This window comes from Talpa occidentalis, unplaced genomic scaffold (genome assembly GCF_014898055.3).
Source record: "Talpa occidentalis isolate TD23 unplaced genomic scaffold, MPIMG_talOcc4v2.1 talOcc4.3, whole genome shotgun sequence".
Classification (NCBI taxonomy): domain Eukaryota; kingdom Metazoa; phylum Chordata; class Mammalia; order Eulipotyphla; family Talpidae; genus Talpa; species Talpa occidentalis.
The window spans coordinates 101,165,749-101,180,205 of NW_023603184.1; the positions used below are offsets into that span (position 1 = coordinate 101,165,749).

Here is a 14,457-nt window from a genome sequence, read left to right on the forward strand (position 1 = left end):
CTCACCCCCCCCCTTCCACCCTCTCTCCTTTTTCTCTCTTCCCCTCCCCTCCCTTCCGGTATATGAAGCAAACATAGTTACATAGTTCTTTCTGGATATATGAAGCTATCAAATTGCCGCACCACATGGGCTCTCAACAGCTTCAGCATTTTGTTTTTCCTACCTGCTCTCTGCTCAAGCATTTCTGATGATCTCCTGAGATGTTTGACCAATGTCACAACATAACCCTCAACCTTCTGTTTGCACTGAGACTCTGGTCTCCCTGCCTGGTTTGTAGGCTGTACCTTAGTCATATATATGTATTTTTTTAAACACAGTCTTCTCATTAGCCATGTTGTCTGTTTTCTCCTCTACTGTCTCCTGAAAGCCAATTTCTTATAATACATAACATGAATAATAGTACAACATTACATAGAAGTTAAATTTTTTTTAAAGATTTATTTATTTATGCATACAAGAGCTGGGGTACAGGCCAGAGATGTGGGGGTGGGTGTCAGGTGAGAGGACCCATCAGAGACAGAGTGGGGAACAGAACAGGCAGACTGACTGAAATACACTGCTGAGGGGAGCAGCAGGCGAGACAGGAGAGGTCTGCTGTGCCATGTGGGTTGCTCCCTGCCTGGCCGGGGATTGAACTCGTGCTGCAGAGGCTGCAGATTGCTTTATAGTGCAGTGCTTAACCCTTTGCGCCACCAGGGAGACCCAGAAGTTAAACATTTTTTAAGTTGCTCACACCTACCTGTGAAATGCCAATTAGGCATGATCACATTGATTAACTATAAAGATAAGGAACCCAAGACTCTATCAGACCAAGGGCCCAGAGACCTGAAGTGTTAGGTGAATGACAGTGACTGGACTCTATGTTAAGATTCACAGAACTAGGGAATTTCCAATACAACCCATTGTTTTGTGGTCCGTATTGGTATTTCTCAGTCAGTATTTGCATTATACACATACCAGTGATATACTAGTTTATTAAAAAAAAAGGCCATACAAGCCTAATTTATGTCTATTTATGGTGATGGCATGGGGTGAGGACAGTTGACCTTTAACCTACTTTTCCCACCATCACACATGGAGAATAATTAAACTGAATGCTTATAAAGAAATAAAGCAAGAAAAGGAATCAGAGTTGTCAAAGTTTTTATTGAGGACATCTGTAGATTATGTTAAAATAATGCACTGGTATGGCTGTTGAAATATTAAAATGTTTACATTCTGGATGGTAAATGGCTGCTGTTCAGAGCCCCTTGATTGCTCCCTTGGCCACCAGAGTGCTCCCTTGGAATATTCAGACTTTCTAGTGACCTGGCAACTCTAGAGGGTAACTTTTGGTAAAAGCAGGGAACCTCAAGGACCAGCTCCAATGCTCCAGCCAGTTGATGATCAGAGTTTGAATACTGTGCCTCCTAAGAACATATATGGTGAGAAGGGAACTTTTACTTAGTGAGGACCTGCTAATGCACCAGGGACTATGATAGATGGTTTTTTAAGACATTTTATTTCATTCTCACAATAGCTCTATATAGCCAATATTTTCTCCATTTTGCAACTGAGGAATGTGAGGCTCCATGAAGTATAAGATATAGTACCCAGATTCACATAATTAGCTAATATTGCAACAGTTTTACTCCTTAGAGGATATGGGGTACAAATTATATTTACCGAAGAAAATACTAAGGCAGGAGAAGATTCTCTCTGTGCTATTTCAGAACAGACTTGGGACCCCAGAATTCAGGTTTGCTAGCCCACCATTCTTGTACCCTTTCACTTTAGAGTGTTCAGACAAGATATTTGGTGTGGGACATGTGTGTCAGTTAATGGGGACAGCCCACACAACAAAGATTTGCAGAGATGTGGTGGAGTACTCTGAAATTGGAGTGCGAGTCACATCATTTTAAAAGACGCGCATGAAGGACCTCTCACCTCTAATTTATAGGTTGACTACACTTTGCAATCCCACCAATGTGAGTAGCAGTTCATGTATTACAGATCCAGTTTACTTGGCTTTTTCCTAAAACAGGCAAAGGTCTGTTTTTGGATTAGACAGCAGACTTGTGGATAAAATAAACATTTGCTTCTTTTTAGAATTTTTTCCTTTTTATTTCCATCTGCTTGTTGTTGCAAACAAGAGCTAATCAGCTGAGCAGAGAAACAGATGTGCTGTGACGGCTCCAAAAATGGGCTCTCTCTGGCAAAGGGTCCTTGACAGGGGATGGTTGCCATAACAACCAGCTTACACCAATGCAGAAATATTGCAGGCTTTTTGCAACCACTCTTGCCTTCATTAATTATACCATTCCCACCTAAATTATATGATAATGCTTTTTCCTTTGCCACTGCCAGGACTAGAGATGACAAATGAGATATTTTGTGTTGAAGGACTGAGAAAGCCATAAACGGTAAGCCATAAACAGTACAGAGCTGAAGTATTATTATTGCCATTATTACCATTTTGTTCCCTAAATTCTAGCTAATGGTTTGGTTCCCAAAAAAGATTTAACATTTATTGAATGCTTACTACGTCCCAGGCACTAAGTGCTTTATAAGAATTAATTCATTTACAATCTTCACAACAACCTCATGAAGTAAGTGCTATTATGAATCCTCTATTTTAGATAAAATACATAAATCACAGAAAGTAGCTGCAAATCATGATTTGCACCAAACCCAATATTTGGTTTCAAAATCTCTTAACCATTATACTATAGAAAACTGTTTAGTGTGACCATCAATGTACTAGATAGAATTATCCTGCCTAATATGTTAGGCAGGAAAAAATACAATATTTCAACATTACACTGGAAATCAATGTAGTTAGTACCTGATGGAAGGATCTGGAAAAGCAAAATAACAAAGTTCTTTAGAATAGAATTTAGGAGATTTGGATTTTACTTTTAGCTCTGCCACTCATTTAAATAAGTGATTGTAGGTGCAGCAGACCTCTTCTGTCTCGCCCGCTGCTCCCCTCAGCAGTATATTACAGTCAATCTGCCTGTTCTGTTCCCCACTCTGTCTCTGGTGTGAATCCTCTCACCCCTGCATCTCTGGCCTATACCCCAGTTCTTGTATGCATAAATAAATAAATCTTTAAAAAAATAAAAAAGTGATTGTAGTTAGTTATTTTGATATGATTTCAGTTTTGGTAGAATAGCTAAGAGCACAAATTCTGAAATCAAATATATCTGGGAACAAATCTTAGATATCTATATAAGCCAATTTATCTACAGACCTCCAGTAAGTTACTGAATATCTCTGATTAATAAGAGAGACAAAAGTTAAAAGAGGGAAAACCTGTTTCAAAGGATGATATGAAATAATATGCCTGAAGTGTTTGGTGAAGTAGTTATGTAATTAGTGCTTTTAAAAGTGTGGGTGTATATTACCCCCATCACAACCCCTCCCTAGCCTGTTTTCATCTGTAAGAGGAAATTGGCTTGAGGAGTCTCTGCCTTCAAGTTCCCTTCTATTTTTCAGAAAATGCTTACAGTTTTCAGGGAAAAGCCTCTACCAGCTCTCACATCCCGTGTCTCTGGTGTTCTTCAGATAATAAAGGCAGTATCTCCCCAAGTCCCAATAAGGGTGAAGTGATGACAATGGCGAGACCTTTTGGGTCACTTTTACATGACTTTGTTTTAAAAGATTGGGGATTCTTGGGATCCCATCTGCCAGTCATTTCACTGTGGAGAACAGACTTTGGCTGTTTAGGAGATTCAAAGAGGGGGCTCAGAATCTTAGATCATGGGCCAAAAAGACCAGTGCATCTTCCTCCAAATACTCACTGAGATTCTAAAGCCAGACTCCTGTGTCAATCTCTAAGAAGCAGAGGGATTCCCTCTTATCTTGTTCTGGGGCTGACCTTGCCTGGTGCTGCCTTTGAGGACATTGAAGAATGAGGCAGGCACTTGGGGCTCTGGTGGATGAAGGACCTAGGACAAGGATGACATGACTGGGTGCAGCTCCAGCATTTAACCTCAGCTCCAGGGATGGCTCCCTTCTCAGTTAGAGTGCTGTGGGGAAGTTGAGTCATCATGTCATATGTCAGTGTGGAGGAGGGAGGCTGGCTCTGGAGGTGGTGGTGACATGTTATCACCCTCCTCCTGGTGGGTCTAAATATAGGACCCCACTCAAGGCCCTCAAATCCCAGATGTGCAAAGCACATGAGTCCTAGAGCAGAGGCCTTCTCCTCCCTCTGTGCTAAACAAGACGTGTCAAAGTAATGGCTTCTATGTGCATTTGAACTTTCTAGGCTGATCTTTTGCCCCTTCCTGGGGAGCTGAAAAAGGTCAAGGCATCTGTTATTTCTTCATCCACCAAAGAAGAACCTATATACTGTTGCCACAGGAATTGAAAGATTTGCTGGAGGAATGTCACAACTGATCTTGGCTCTTCTTGAGTTCTGAGTCCCAAGTTACCTGGTGGCAACTCTCCCATCAGTGTCTCTGCTACCCTGCCCAGGGCATGGGGACGCCACCCCATGAAAGGGAATTTACACCCATATCTGATAGTCATGGACCTGTTACTAGGAAACAAAGGGAGTTGAGCAGTCAGCACTAGAAATGGGACCCCAAAGAAGCCTTGGGTTGGGGGTAAAGTGGTTGCAAGTGTGTGTGGGGAAAGTAGTATTTATGGTGCTCTATTTCAGTTTTCCCCCACACTTTTAACTTTCCCAAGTTAAAGGGCATAAGTTCATTAGGAATGTGGACATTCTCAGGTTGTGATACCACCCTGAGGGAGGAGAGGAGAGAATCTGAGGCTGCTTGCAGATGATGGGCTATGCCCCAGCATGAACATTCAGATATTCTGATGGATTTGTGTCTCCTCTTATTTTTTAGATGCATTTGTGGGGGAGAAAGCTGTTTATTTTTTCTCGTTATTTTCTTATTGTGGGCTTGTACTTTGTTTCTGTTGCCAACCAGCTATGTGACTTTAGGCAAGTTTTTTAATCTTTCTGAATCTGTTTCCTCATCTGCGTAGTAGTACTTGATCTAAGAAGCTGTAAAATGAACTGACTTGTAGAGCTCCTTCCTCTTTCCTTAGTTGTGTTCTGGTAGAAGTAACACACCTACTCACAAAGGAAAGGGACCAGAAGAGAGTGAGGAGACAGAAGTGAGAGGTGACAAACCCATCTGCTTAAATAGAGAGTATGCTACATGCTCTTGGCATGGAAGTTACTGTGGCTGTGGTTTAAGGAACATGAAATCTCTTTGGCAGTGGCCCAGCATCCTCTGTATTGTAAGAACTCCCAGGAGATTCCTCACTCAGAAGAATAGTGGGAACCACGAGGGGTTTGCTCCTGTTGGTTATATGAACCAACTGTGTAACTTCAAGTCACCTCCCCCCCGCCACCTCTGGCACCTCAATTTCTTCTTTTGTGAAAGAGAGGGGTTGAATTAATGAATCCTAAGATCTCTCCCAGCATCTGCCTCTGGTGTGGGGAGCTGCTGAGGCAAGGAAGGCAATGGGCTTAACCTGGGTCTCCAAACAAATGTGGTCCTCCAGAGCCATTTTAGTACTAGGGACACAGAAATTTGGGCACACTGACTCACAGGATAGCTCTGTGGGTGTTGGTCATAAGTCTGAGAATAGGGCTTCACGTAAATAAAGATATATGACATATTCCCAGGGCTTCAGAAAATTGAGTGCTAACAACAGTGTTTGCAGCCCAGTCCGTCTTCCTTTGCTAGCCTCAGTGGGAAGCTTGTATTGTGCAAGCAGGATCTGTTGTTAATTTGAACCTTGCTTTATTTCTATAAAAGCTTAAGCAAGTGTTACAATCCTGAGAAAAGGCTTGTAAAACATCAGATTTTAACTAGAGATTTTTCTGAATTTCATAGCAGTATGATTTAAATTATTTCTGGTAATTTCTCAGTATGCAAACTATAAACTCAAACCTAGCTTTAAGTTGAGTTTTATAAAAGAATTTAAAAACCTACACCCCTATCAATTTCAGTTTTTAGTCCATATCTTCTTTGTCAAAAAAACTTGAACAAATGTCATATTCAACTTCCCTGAATGTTATATTTCACCAAAAGGGAAAGACTGCACTTTTTTATTTACTATCTCAGCTTGTAACTCTTTAAAATGTGTGTATGTAGAACTGATGAAAAATATTTCCCTGGAATATTTATGATTTTCAATTCCAGAGAAGTTCTATTTTAAAATCTTTATGATCAATAGCATTTATCAATTATGTTGCATGAATTGTGTAAACAAAATTAAGAATCCTATTTGCCTTCCTATTTCTGAACTCATCTTATTTGCCAGTCTATTGACTGCATTTGTGGCCTCAAGGTCAGCCAAGGATTAATAGCTTTAGGTCTATTTGCCTTGACTCCTTTAGAACTGAATTTAGCTCTTGAGATAACAGCATTTTGCCTGTGTACTTGAGTGAAATTTTAATCTCAACCTTTGGTTATAATTTTGGATCACACAATTGATTCTAGTAAAGTGGAAAATTAGAACATAAAGGGTAAACCTAATTGTGTTTTTAATGACATTTTAAAATAGTCTAAAAAACATGTTATTTTTTTAAGTTTGAGAAATTTTTTTACAAGAACAAGACATTTTTCCTTAAGGTAGCTGGTGCCACAGTAACACTTGCTTAAAAGTATTGGTCAAAACCACATTTTTGAAAGAGATTTCAATCTAGAAACTCTTTGAAATATAATTTGAAAAATGGTTTGTTGGAATGTCCACAAACTCATATGGTAACTGTTTTTTTTAACCCCTTTATATCCAGTCTAACACAAATGTTCCTTTCCGATGAAGAACTTGAGATGAGGATTGATTGTTTTTTTCAGGTTCTTATAACCCAAGTCATTCTGCAAGAAGTAGAGGGTGGATCTTTATATTGGGAGCTTTATCAGTAAGCCCTACTGTTGGTTGAGATCAAAATGATATTGTAATTATGAGCTGTTCATGGGATCATCATGATGGCCCGAGAAAGTGAAAATGTTAACCCTGGTCTTGCGCTTAAAATAGTTGGAAAGGGATTTCCTTTGCTCTTCTTGTATTAATGTCATGAGAACCTAATTTCATAACCAAAATACCAACTTGTTGATGAAAATAATCCCATTGTCAAAAATACCCTGGAAGCAGGGTATTTAGTATACTAAATTCTCTTTAGTATACTAAAGAGAATTGCCCTAGCCATCAAAGAAAGTTGACTGTTAATCTTTGCTCCAAAAATACCCTGCTTCCAGAGTATTTTTGACCTTAGTTCCTTATTTTTTCACCTTTGTTCCTTCCAGAAAAGTTTTTGGATGCCACCTTTGAAAATTAAGACAAACTTTTCAATACTTATTTACATTATAAAGCTAAAAGAAACCCACACTATTTGCTCTTCTTTACTATGCACATAATTCATGAATCCCTGTAGATATTTTGGAAAATACAAAAAGGTATACAGAAGTTAGCAAATAAAATGGTTATTACCCATGCGGTAATGACCCAATGACAGCTATGATCAACATTTTGTGCCATGCAAAAAAGCTGAATAACCAGCACTGTCATGAGCAATACTCAAAGAAGGTCTATTTGCCTTGACTCCTTTAGAGCTGAGTTTAGCTCTACATGAAAAAGGGATTGTTCAGTTTGCATGAGAAAAACAGGTGCAGGTAGATTAAATAATTTGTTAAGGTTATGCAGTGAGGGGGTCGGCACAGCAAAAATGAAGATGCCTGGCTTTGGGATTTTCCCACACCAGCCAAGGTGCAAGTCTTTCCATAACCCAAGAGTTAGTGACAGGGCCTCCCCGGTGGCGCAGCGGTTGAGCGCTGGGTTGCGAAGCTGCGCGCGGCCTCTGCGGCGCCGGTTCGATCCCCGGCTGCTCCCCGGCCACCAGAGGAGGGTCCCACATGGCGCGCAGACCTCTCCTGCCGCCCGCTGCTCCCCTCAGCAGTGTGCTTCGGTCCTTCTGCCTGCTCTGCTCCCCGCTCTGGCTCTGGTGAATTCTCTCGCCCTCCCGCGCTTCTGACTGTACCCAGTGCATGTATAAACAAAACAAACAAACAAACCAGCAAACAAATAAATAAAGCATGCCTCTATAAAAAAAAAAAAAAAAAAAAAAAAAAAAGAGTTAGTGACAGTTGGTTTTTCTCAGCCATCCTCAATAAAACTCAGTTGACCAGGCCCCCGGGTGGACCAGGAGATATGTGTCAAAGCAATTGTAACTAAGTTAGGGTACAGTTGCATCCTGTGGACTCCTGAAGTAGGAGACACGTCCTCTGTGGGGCAGGAAGGAGTGACTGGGGCAGATGTAGAGAGTATGGAACTTTGGAATTTGTTAGCCAGAGTATACTAAAGAGAATTGCCCTACCCATCAAAGAAATTTGACTGTTAATCTTTGCTCCAAATACCAGTAGAGTGAAACCGTTAGTGAAAACTTATTTCTTGACCTTAGTTCCTTACAGAAAAGTTTTTGGATGCCAAGGTAGTAATGACCAATAGTTAGGACCTTCAGGCCTACCTCTGGGTAAAAGCTTTTGGCACTGGCACTAAGGCTGCTAGTGCATAGATATGACAAGTAATCCAAGAATTAGTGTTTTTTCTTTTCTTAAAATAAGCAGCAGTGTACTCTAGAAAAGTGTACTAGAAAAGGCGTAAGTTCACATTTCAAGGTAGGAAGCTGGACATGCTCCATTAGCCAGCATCCAAACAATTGCTCTGTCACTGAAGCTTATCTTCCTTAACGGAGGCATTATCATAGCAAACATCTTTTCATAGACCTTATGACTTTCTACAAATTATTGGCAATAAAATCTCCTCAAGGTTCTCCCCATCCAGGTCACACAGAATAATCTTGTTGGCTCTAGCTAATTTGCATGCAGAGGTTAGCCTCTAGTTTGGGTGATGTGACCCCAAATCACTTATTTAAAAATTGTGAAGTCATAGACTTTTAAAGCTGGAAGGGATAGAAGACACCATTTATTCCCACTTTGCCATTTTATAGATTAAAAAACTTATGTTCTGAGAACATAAGTGATTTTTCTGCAACCTGCTAAGGGAAGAGCTCAGACCCAGCTTGAACTTGTTATAGTGCCTACCAAACTGACTTTTCCTCCTGACTTCCCTGTCTGGAAAATGACAAAACATTCTCCCGGTCACCCAGGATCAAAATGTCAGTCTTGCTGGGGGTGTCCTTTTCCCTAGCCTTCCCCCCAATCCTTCTCTCTCCACCACCATCCCCACACCATACCCATTTTGTCCTCCCCATTCCGCTGCCAGCTACATCAGTTACACTCCTGTGAGGGAAACAAAGGCTTAAGATAAATGAGAGTATATACTTGACTTGGGCTAGTGTCCTCCTTGGGGCAGTAGAGGTGGGTGGCAAGGGTGTGGGAGGACAGGCGATGGCGTTTGAGGTCTGTAGCCTTTGTCAATATTTCAATCCACTTCTCTTTATGCATTTAATATGATTTCTAGAACCTGGGAAACCTGTTTCTAGAGCAGTGCACTTGCTTGTGATTGCTACTCTCCTTTTCTTTGTGGAACACGATAACAACTGATTCAGAGAGCTCTTTGTGGTGTCACCTTTTCCTGGGGGCAAGGGAATCAAAGCCCAATGGACCACCCATAAACTCGGCTTTATTTTACCAAGAGACAAGGAGAATGCTGAGCTAAGAAGAATGGGATTACTTTTTCGTCTAAAGAAATAGTTGCAGGCTTTGGTGTTGGATTGATAGAGAATCCAGTTCCAGGATGTGTTGACCTTCCATTGGGATGCATTCTCCAGAGTGCTTCTTTAAATTCTGCCACACTTGTAAGTAACGTAAAGAGTTGTTTGCTTCTGGTTCCGATCAGTCCTGAAAGAGAGGCACCATCTGTGCCAGAGACTCCCTCTGAGAAGATGGAGTTTAGATGACAAAATCTTTAAAACACATGGCAGTTTAGTGAGAATATGATCGCAAAAGCTGATAAATCCACTGCTCTTTTAACATAACCTGTGCTATATAGAGCACGTATCACATTGTATTGATTTGTTTACTTAGCTCTCCTTCTTCTGTGTTCAAAATCTGGCCCTGGCAATGACTAGCTGTGAACTTTAGATAAGATATTTAACTCAGTTTTCACACCTACAGAATGTGTGATAATAGCACCAACCTTACAGAATGATTACGAGGATTAAAGTAAGTGTGCATTTGTCTTTCTCTTCCTCGGGATTCGTGCCATCTCTGGCTAGTGAGTACTCGGTAATACTTTGTGAGCTATTTTCCTAGAGTAATTTTCTGTAAAATTCTTTGGAAGACTGAGCCTAAAAAATTTCCTTGTCACTTTACAAGCTGAATTTGGGGAAGAGAATTTGACCAGAGAATAATTTTGTTAATCAGACTGATTTGTCTGTAAAGAGAAGTTGAAGCCAGATAAATGTTTGGAATATTTTATGACAGCACTAGAGAAACATTAGGATATTTCCATTCCTATATTTGGGTGATTCTTGGAGTTTGCCTTATTGTCTTCTACAGCTCATCCAAGGTGGCTAGAAGTTGATTTGAATTTCTTTCCTGAAGTTGCGAATTACAAGTAGTAGACACTTTCTGTTACTTAATGAGAAGTGATGTCCCGCAAATATGCCAAGCGTTTGGAGTCCATATCATTTATTGGACATTCTAATGTACTTTGTCTTAGGAAATTTATAGTATATTCATGGTTTGTCATTTAATTATAGGTTTGTTTTAAATTTCATTTGGCTGTAGCTCTTGTTGGGGAATGAGAGTCTTGTTTCTCTCATAGGAATATGTGAATAGTGAACTGTTTGCTGATTGATAGGTCTAAAATTATGTTTTCCCCACATGTTTGAAAATGTCATTTCTGAAAGGGAAGGTGTTGAATAGCTTTCTCTGGAGATCTTTTAAAAATAGTATCGTTTCTCACCTGATTGGGGGGATGAAAGTGAGGTCTTTGGGGACAATGAAATGACCTCTACTTCTGAAAATTAGAATTACTTGAACTTTAGTTTGAATGCATGCTTGAGAATAATGTACTGAGTATACAACAAGGTATTCTATCCAGAGAATGGGGCTGGGATCGGGCCAAGGATGCAGGTACATGGAAAATGTTCTTTAATTCAGACACCAAAAGAGAAGGGCTGAGGGCAATTGTCAGAAAAAGAGTTTGAGGTCTCAGTTGAGGTGACCAGTGTGTTTGCCCGTCCTTGCAAGTCCAATTATCTGGTCTGACAGAAAGCAGGTGTACTAGTTTTCTGTCACTGTCCTGGCAATACCACACATATAATGGCTTAAAACAACATACAATTATCCCCTCACAGTTCTCTAGGTCAGAAGTCTGGTACGAGGTTACTGGGCTCAAATGATCTTCCCTATTTGGAGGTCTCACAGGCACCTCAGACATAATATGTCCAAATGGGGCTTTCCAGATCTGCTTTTCAAGCTAGAGCTGCTTCTCCTACTGTCTTCCCCATCTCATTAAATACCAATTCCATTCTGGAATTGCTCAGGTCAAAAATGGGATTTTCGTATAAGCCCCATTCAGCAAATCCAGTTGTCTCCACCTTCAAATTTATATAATCAGAATTGGATTACTTCTACTGACTTACTGAATTCCTACAGCAGCATTTTAAACTACTTTGGCTTCTTTTATTTCTTAAACTATTTTGGCTTCTTTTACTATTTTAATGCATCCTCAGTGCAACAGCCAGTGCTCCTGCTAACATGGCCCCCACATCTGTCACTCCCCAAGGCCAGTTGGCCCATCTCACTCAATATCAAAGCCAAAGACCTGATGGCTTAAGAGGGTGGGTGGCCCTGTCACCCCAGCCCTTTGTTCACCAGCAATGTTGCTTCTCTACCTCACACATCAGTGAGGTGATTGATCAATATATCACTATATCATTAGACTCTCAATGTTCCCCCTTGACAATGGCCATGGGATATCCTTGGTTGAGGAGGCAGATTTCAGGTCATATGGGAGCACCTGATCCTTCCATACACTCTGCCCCACTCCTTTCCCCAGCCCCATGTGATAGCCACCAGAACCTGAAGGGAGGGACTTCTCCAGTCTGACTCCAAGCCAAGCCCAGGGATATTTTTTGGTTCTGTTGCTCTTCTATGGAGCTAGATCAATAACAGAAGTGACAGCTGCTGCTGAAATACAAAGTTTGAAGAGAAGGCAGGTGTTCTTAGAAAAAGGGAGTGGTAGGCGTGGTTCCTATTTTATGTTAACCACAACTTTCAACACCTTTCTGCTCAATTGGCTACACTCCTGGGGATTTATGTAGGAAACAAGCATCTTAGAGAAAAACTGTTCCTCGCTGTTGGATCCAGCAACTATAACTACATCAGATGATAAATCAATTACGCACAAATACGGTCTAGAAAATTCACATCTTCTTATTATTGGAATTCAGTATCAACGCAGCCAAGTGACTGAGAAGGGGCCTAAGATCAGCCAAGGCCTTTAGGACATTTGAGGTGGCAATGGGGTTGATTGATGTATCCTGCTTTTGTCTACTAGGTCATTGCTTGTGAGCAGCAGTATGACTCTTCCTATGACGCGCGCTGTGACGTCTGGTCATTGGGGATTACAGCTATCGAATTGGGGGATGGAGACCCTCCCCTCTTTGACATGCATCCCGTGAAAACGCTTTTTAAGATTCCAAGGTAGGACACAAGATGGCGCTCTTGGCTCATTAGTTCCTCATCAAAGCGGCTCATTAGAGGGATAATAAATAGCTCCTAAACAATTTCTCTCCAAACCCGAGAAAGCCTGACTGCAAAACATATTTCTTTTTGAGAAAGAAAGGAAGTGGAGTCGGGTGGGGAGAGGTAGTCCTGAAGTACTCTCATTTTTCTGAGATGTTCGTTTTTTGGGCATTGCACAAGAAGGCTAAAAATTCGATTTTGGATTATCTTTCTAAATAATGGTCTTTTGTTTTTAACTACATAATAATATCTGGTCATTTTTTTCTAGTTGGATTCTTTCTTGAGTATCTGAGAAATTTTGAGGACAAAAAAATATTTTTTGTATCCACTCAGGTCAGTACTAAAAAGCATCAAAAAAATATTATATCCGTCGACTTGCTCTTCATCTCTAAATTTTATTCTTAATGGTGAATTGTGCTGAAAGCAGTCTGTTTGAAGGACAATTAGATGATAGCATATTTTCTATAGTATGCGTCAATAGAGGTGTCTACAGGAAGCTTGGTGGTTTGTCTTTCATCAAAATTCGGCCAACTCAGGGTTCTGGTTCAGAAAAGGAGGCTACCAGGGAGTTTAATCCTGCCAGGTTGCAAGATTTGTATCTTCCACATTCCTCTTTCAAAAAGACTGCGTTAGGTCTGCTGGGAGTTCTTTAACCACTTTAACAATAGTGTTAACCTTTCGTTATCTGCACAATCACTCAGCTATCACAGCCTTTAAAATTTTCTTCTTGATTGCAATTAGCATTTCTGATTAGGTCTATTTATATGCAGATGAGACTCCCCGCGTTCATCATCATAATGTTATCATTTCATACCTAATCCAGATGTGAACTACCACCCACTACTGTTCTGTAAAACAGAAAAGCTGGTTTTCCATCCAAGTCAGCCTTAGTTTTTTGCTTTTTCCAAAGCACAAAAACAGGTTATGGTGATTAGAGAAGCAAACAAAGCTCCTGACTTTTTAAATTAAAAATCTGGTGAATGTTCAAAAGCGATGTATAGAACACAGGATTCCCCAAACAACATTATATATAGCAATATGTCAGAATATGGTGTTTGAAATGTGTGCGTGCCTGATTTTTTTTTTACACATTTGGTTTACTTTTTATTTATTTATTGTGGCTACATTAATCTCCACATATCAGAATTGAGGTTAGTAGGCAATTAGCAAGATACGCATTTCTTTTTAAAAATTATGTGCTGTATGCAGACCACCTGTTCAAAAATTTCATAAACTGATGAGTGTGAGGCAGCTAAGGAGGGGAGTGTGTGTTTAAATAGACGGTGTCTCTGTCTATTTAAATAAACACTATCTCATGATTCCTTTTAGCTTGCTTCTGCGCCCAAACAAGCCTCTACTCTCTAATAATCGCTATGCTCTTCTTCCCTTACCCTGTCTATTTGGAGAAATGCTTCCAGATCTGAAACACAAATAACTAAGGCCCCCACTGCTGCTTTAGGACAGGGTGAACCTAGGAGCAGGTATTTTTTAAAAAAAAGGACATTAGGGGTAACAAGGAATCTTTCCCAACATAAGTAGGAGCTTTGTTCCTTCTTCCTAGTGGAACCTCCTGCCCTTTTACCATCTCTTGGCTCCCTTGCAGCTTGATTGAACTAAGGAATGACAACAATAATCGGTCAGCAGATCCTCAGTGCGATTCTGTGTGCTCAACTCTTGCCGTCATCACTGTCTTAACCCTGCCTACTTGACATTCCTAAGCAGGGAAGATGGAGGTTTTATAAAGAAATGTAGCATACTTGCATATACAGTACAGTTTTTTCTTCCCAAAACTGGG

The 14,457-nt window shown here is 40.5% G+C and overlaps 1 protein-coding gene across 1 annotated transcript in view; it reads left to right on the forward strand.

Annotated features, from left to right (window-relative positions):
* Positions 1–12,965, forward strand: part of LOC119255916 (myosin-IIIb-like) — a 60,466-nt gene extending 47,501 nt beyond the window's left edge. The window contains exons 7-8 of the mRNA XM_054699840.1: positions 12,475–12,620; positions 12,931–12,965. Of these exons, the coding sequence (XP_054555815.1) occupies positions 12,475–12,620; positions 12,931–12,946 (162 nt within the window). The 3' untranslated portion in view covers positions 12,947–12,965. The remainder of the gene's footprint in view (positions 1–12,474; positions 12,621–12,930) is intronic.
* The last annotated feature ends 1,492 nt before the right edge of the window (positions 12,966–14,457 follow it).